The sequence below is a fragment of the Podarcis erhardii genome, assembly GCF_964252035.2.
Source record: "Podarcis erhardii genome assembly, chromosome: 12".
NCBI classification, from domain to species: Eukaryota; Metazoa; Chordata; class Lepidosauria; order Squamata; family Lacertidae; genus Podarcis; species Podarcis erhardii.
This window is the reverse complement of record NC_138513.1, coordinates 29,188,840-29,195,429: the sequence shown is the minus strand read 5'-3', so window position 1 is coordinate 29,195,429 and position 6,590 is coordinate 29,188,840. Positions and strand designations below refer to the sequence as shown.

The window sequence follows — 6,590 nt, the reverse complement described above, 5'->3', positions numbered from 1 at the left end:
GGAAGCACTGCAGAAAACGCCCGCTCCCATGTTGCCACCCTCCAACCCTCTCCTGATCGCAGTGTCCGGGTCAGTTCATATGGGGAGAGTGAATTATTTAAGTCCTGAGCCATTTAAGGCTTTATCAGTCCAAAACGTTACATTGAATTGGACCCGGAAACAAACTGGCAGCCTGTGCAGTCAAACCAGGATCAGTGTAATGTCCTCAAATTGTCGTTGTCCTGGTGAGCAACCTGGCCTTCGAATTCTGCACCAGCTGGAGTTTCCAAACCGTCTTCAGAGGCAACCCCACATATAACACATTGCAATAATCTAACCTAGAGGTTACCAGAGCAATACACCCATGGGCCCAAAACAGTTGGTGACCACTGCCCATTACTTCCTTTGTTCTATACTTCATCTGAAGCAGGAAGTCACATATCTTCTTCATGGGCACGACAGCTAAACTCCAGATTTGGTACCTCGAGTGCCACTATGAACAGTTCAGGAAAAGTGATCTGTAAGAAGGGAGGGAAGCCATAGTCTATAGAGCAATGAATTATCTCCTCTCTGTCATTCCCTTCCAGTTAAACTGTTCTACAGTGATATTGTGGTAAGAAATTATTTATTTCTTTGGTAGCTTATGATTTTGAGTTATGTAATGATACACTGCTTTTTGTTTGTTTATTGTGGTTTGGCGGATGTATCTATTTTCATGATTATAAAAATTATTTATGAGTAGATATTAAAATACAATTATAATAGCTTATGATACTTCCAGAAAGGCAAATTGCTCATCAAGATAGACTAGTTTACTGAGCAATGTCCTGTAATAGTACCCTAGCATGTCAAGTGTTGAAATATTTCTCATGGAATTGAAACTAATTGAGAAATGGTTTAGTGAGCTTTAGTCTAGGCTGCTACTCCACATTATTACAATTCAGTAATTAGACATTATTTACTTCAAGTTATTTCATTTTATTTACTGCCTAGTGTTCATAAAGTGCGTTCTTTGTACAGTATATTGAGCGGTCAGATGTTTTGAGCTTTTAATTCTACACAGAAAACATACTGAGGAAATATTCTAAGGGACACTGTGATATGGGTGACGAATTATGATATGCAAGCTGCTACCTGATATATTCCTTTCGAGGGGATTTTCTGGCAACATGTCTACTCTCCTACAAAACATAGCTTTCTAAATATGTGTAATACTTCAAAACAATACAAAGCCTTTTGAGAGAGGGACTAAGTCCAGACTAGCATAAATGCCCCAGGAAGTGCTGTTGCAGACAATTCTGATTCCTGATAACTCTGGTGTCCTGGTAACTGAGGTTATCAGGGACCAGTTTAGCTCTCACTGGACAAACTACAAGCTGGAGGCCATAGGTTGCAGCTTGTAGTTTGGAGAAAGCTAAATCACAAGCCCAGGTTCAGACAGCAGCAGAACAACCAGGGTGGAGCAAAGCAGCTGCAATCTCCCACGTGATTACACATTCATGCTAAGCCATGCTTTGACTTAGCACAATGTGCAAGCCAGACCATTGGCTCCAAAAAGCTGCTTAATTGTCACTAAGATGGAAATTTGCTGCAGCCAGGCAGGCGGCTGAATGGAGGAAGTGTGGCTTGAATGCAGACAGCCTGCGTTATATCTGAGAATAAAATATAGGGCTCTTTCATTGTCTGAAAGCACTTTTAGGTGTTCCAAAATTTTATTTTCATCCGTAGCTGTCGTTTTTGTGGCTTTAATGGGAATGCACAAGTGTGAAGTTGCTCTTTACAATTGTATTTTGCGAATAAACACCTGTGTGATCTAAATCTTGTAGGAATGCTTGCATTATCTACACAGTTATAAACTGAGCCTGATCTGTAAATCTGTTTCCGAATTCAATGGCTCTCTCAACCATTGTATTTTAAGAATGAACTATGGGAGTGGTATTGCAGGGAATGAGGTAGTTGATTCCTTAAACAAGTATACAAAGAAACAAATTGTGAAAATCTCTATTCATGTTGCCCTTCAAAGAGTAGAGAAGAGAATGGATAATGCCCTTTAGCTTACAAGTTGTGTTCAGTGTTTTACATTGAAAGAGTGTATTTGTTAAATTTGTGAAGACAATAGGCTCCATAAACAAAAAACTACACAACTTAAAACTGGCTCAAAACTGGGGGACAAAAATTAAGCTTATAGGATAAAAGATATTAGAATATCCTATCTATCTATTTTTATTTTGAATTACATTAAGAGATTAGTAAGTCAAAAACGTAAGAAATTAGTGTCTTACAGGCTTTCTATTGCTAAAACATGCTATGCAAATAATTGCAAGTTTCTGAATTAATTATCCTTTAAATATTACTTAGATAAAATGTGGGATTTGGCCACAATGGCAAAACTAACCATTTATATAGGGACAAAAGAGTGCAGACTATACAGTAGTGAGATAACTTCATAGTATACTGGAATCTTTTCATTGAATAGTATAAAATAATTTACTAAATCCAAATATAGTTTGCTTTTAATTGTTTTGCATCAATTGAGAGATTAGTAAATGAGCTCCTGGCCCTCAGGGAACAGGATTTTCCCTTGAGGCCAAGGTGGTTGACCTGGAGAAGCAGAGAGGGTAGTGCATGCTGCCTTTGGGAATACTGTATTTTGGTGTGTCCCAGTTCCAGGATGATAGCTTCCCTGCTGTCATGGAGAATGAGTGTCTTGGGGAAGGACGTCATCACTCTGAGAGAAGGAGGAAGTGATTTTTAAGAAGGGACTCATTCCTTGTGTGATGGGTAGTTATCCTCTCATGCCAAGGCTACTCCTCCGGAAGGTTAAGAAAAGCTGGTAGTGAGCGATTATGTCTTTAGAGACACAGGAAGCTGGGTATGTGATGGGTCTGCAGACCGCAGGGTTTGCCTGCTTGGTGAGAAAGTTGTGGGTGTCGCCTCTCAGCTAGATAGCCTGGTTGATATGTGTTGGGGAAAAGACACCGTTTATGGTGCAGGTTGGCACCAATGACACTGGGAAATGTAGTTGTGATATTCTGGAAGCAAAATATAGGCTTCTGGGTTGTAGATTGAAAGATGGCTTTCTCAGGGATGCTGCTGGTTCCACATGCAGTGCCAACTAGAATGGCACAGCTGTGTAGTCTCACTGAGTGGATGAGACAACGACGCCAGTTGGTGAGGGTTGGATTTGGTGGGCACTGGGGAACATTGGGAGATAAACTGGGCCTCCACAAAAGGGATAGGTTGAGATGACCATGCTATCTCTGCAGTACGGACCACTGGAGATGCCTCTCCCTGCCTTTCCGTGAGAGCATTTACAATCAGCATTCTTGTTACCTCTTGAGAGTCGCTCCCATTCATTGTCTTTTAGAATGGTGATTAGGAAATCCTGAACGTTAAACCTCCCGAGGTCTTATTATCCAGTCAATTTCACGCATGCATGTAGAGTTCAGTGAAAATGGGAATGTGCAAATGGTGCAGAAATTGGACCCATGGAGTTTCATACTTCTAACATGGAGCTCTTTCTATCTAAAGCATGATTGGCTTTTGATTCTTTAAACTAGAAAACTCTGCTTTGAAATCAGTGGGATTCAAGAGGCTGCCAGAATAATAGAAGCTTTGGATATTTTGCCTATTATCTCTTTTTAAAAATATTTCAGCTGGTAAAAAGACAATGCTAGATGATTTTTAATGTTTAGCATTATATATAGAAGATGTTTCCATACTTCAGGTATTAATCGCACCAGCAATTGAGAATTGCATTCGATTTCATTTTGATTATTCATTGGCCATACCCAAGTACCTGCTTCACAGCAGTAAATCACATATCAGTCACAAACCTATTAAATCCTTTGTCTTAGGGCTGTCAGACATTAGAAATTTCAACTGATGAATTGCCTGACTTTTAAGTAGTTAAATTCAAATACCTGCACTGGGAAATCACAGAAATGTTGAGGATACTAAAGGACAAGTTCAGTTATTTTTCCAGTTTGGGATCAAATAAAAGCCACTGTCATTAGAAAGCAAACTTTAATATTTCTGTGTCCTTCACAGTGTATTGATAAAGCCCTAACAGCTGGGTACCAGGTTACCATCTCCTATAGGATTTCACTCAGGTTTTAATATGTTGTAAGAAAGGGCTTTCTGTCCTTTTCCCACCAAAGTAGCTTTTGGTAGGGATTTGGTGACTGAGCCCTGGGTCTGAGCCCTGGTTGGTGATCTTCCAACGAGAAATATTTTTATTCATGCAGTCTGTGTACATAGTTATTTTATATATGTTGGATACTACAAATGTTCCTATAATAAATTTCATTTCCTTTTAAAGACACAGGTTGCGAATTATTTGTCCTTTTACTGTCTACATTTTGGTATTCCAAGCTACAGAACTAAGAGCCACAGACTGAATATGTCAAACAATTCAACTTTGGGGTGTTTTATTTGGGTTATAGCATTGTATAATTGTGATTATTTCTAACCCCTGGGCATACATATCCCCTGGTACAGGGATGGAGGTGTAAGAAACTGAAATGAGACATGTTCCCCCACTGATGGACCACAATTCTAACCCAGAACCCTTCTGGTTTATGAGTCTCTAGCAAACTACCGTATTTTTTGCTCTATAAGACTCACTTTTTCCCTCCTAAAAAGTAAGGGGAAATGTGTGTGCGTCTTATGGAGCAAATGCAGGCTGCGCAGCTATCCCAGAAGCCAGAACAGCAAGAGGGATTGCTGCTTTTACTGTGCAGCAATCCCTCTTGCTGTTCTAGCTTCTGAGATTCAGAATATTTTTTTTTCTTGTTTTCCTCCTCCAAAAACTAGGTGCGTCTTGTGGTCCGGTGCGTCTTATAGAGCGAAAAATACGGTAATCAGTGATCCAGTTCAGTGATTTGGGATGAGCCTGGGAACACAGTGTTTTTGATACTGAGTAATCTTCCATACTTATTGCCACTTTATTCCTGTCATGTTTTGAGTATTAGCTATGACATCATGCCTACCCAACATTTTAGTTGTACTGTGATTTAAATATATACATATATATTTCAACTTGCTTTGCAGAGACTCTTCTAGATGACTTCCTTCTCACATATACAGTCTTCATGACAACAGATGATTTGTGTCAAGCTCTCCTAAGGCAATATCCTTCACTGGTGTATTAATTTAATTTTCCCTAACCCACTTTACATTAGCTTTTAAATATGAGTCGTGGAGGAGGACCAAATGAACCTTCTTCATTTCTTAAATCTGAGATTTAATGTTTCCTTGGTTGTGGGTTCCTTAACTTGGAATACTTATTGTGCTAAAAACCATCAAGGGAAGGAAGAAATTATAGATGTTTCTTGCAGAAAACGAAAAGTATTGCACTTGGTGTCTCAGTGGACTTCACTTTACAAAGACTGGTTACATGAAGATGAGCATCTTAAGCAATTTCTCAAGGTATGTCCACACAGCTGCGTTTCAACACTATATGCTAATGTCATTGATATATGCTTGTAAATTGAGAAACAGATGGGAAGTGAACTTATTAAATGCAAAGACAACTTTACAAATTACTATAATTGAAGGGCATTGCTCTCTCTCTCTGAGCATGGGTGGTGGACCTTTTGCATGTGTGGCAAGGCATGCATTGTGGGATTTAAGATGCATCCTTACCACAGCAGGTGAATTTGCCTAATCAGTCCCCAACTTCTGTCTGCCTACCCCATGTCGCCTTGCTGCGTAATGGAGAAGCCTAGAAAGATAAACCTACCAAGGCACTGGGGTGAAGCTATACAATACTGAAGTATGCACTTCACTTGATTGCTACCATCTCAAACTCTGGACTTGATTTGTGGCATATTTGCCCCTAAGGTTCACCACTACTTTTCTAAGATCATAATCATCACTCTGCCTCATGACTACCATTTGACTCTAGCACAATTCTCTCTGTTGGAGAGTTGATATTAAAGAGAATCTATCATGACTAAGATCTGCAGCTTATTTGATCAGAATGCATGAGGTGGTCTATTTTTGTGATCTTTTATAAGTTTTGTAAGTGTGTCAGCATTATTGAAGCATCAGTGGCATTTATGACAAGTGTACCACCATTCAGATAAAACTGATCATCCCATTGTTGGGGGATCTGTTTGGAAAGACATTATTAAAGGAGTTAAGACAAGGCTACGTGGGGGAAGAATCTTTCTTTTGAAAAAGAACCATCTGTATGCACATTGTAGTAAGGGAGAGTGAGAGAGAGTGACGAAGACTCCTGCTGAGCTGGAGCTGCCCAGAACTTTATGCTAAAACAAGCTCAGGAGCTAAACCTAACATGGGGAAGGACTGTAGCTTAGTGGCAGCTCATCTGCTTTGCACACAGAAGATCCCAGGTTCAGTACCCAGGATCTCCAGGCAGAGCTGGGTGAGAATCCTGGAGAACCACCGCAAATCTATGTACACAATACCAACTCGGATGGTTCAATAGTCTGACCCACCATAAGGGAGCTTCCTATGTTTCTATTGTTGCTTTGTTTTATTAAAGGCTTATAAATATAAAGAGATCTGATCCTGAGATTTGAAATTCATTATTGCATTAAAGACAGTATAAGTACAGTCTACTATATGTTAGTATTGCTGTTGTA

At 39.7% G+C, this 6,590-nt stretch overlaps 1 protein-coding gene across 1 annotated transcript in view; it reads left to right on the top strand.

Moving 5' to 3' along the window:
* Positions 1-6,590, top strand: part of RAPGEF5 (Rap guanine nucleotide exchange factor 5) — a 130,798-nt gene that overhangs the window by 100,311 nt on the left and 23,897 nt on the right. The window contains exons 12-13 of the mRNA XM_081834033.1: positions 5,032-5,125; positions 5,265-5,409. Of these exons, the coding sequence (XP_081690159.1) occupies positions 5,032-5,125; positions 5,265-5,409 (239 nt within the window). The remainder of the gene's footprint in view (positions 1-5,031; positions 5,126-5,264; positions 5,410-6,590) is intronic.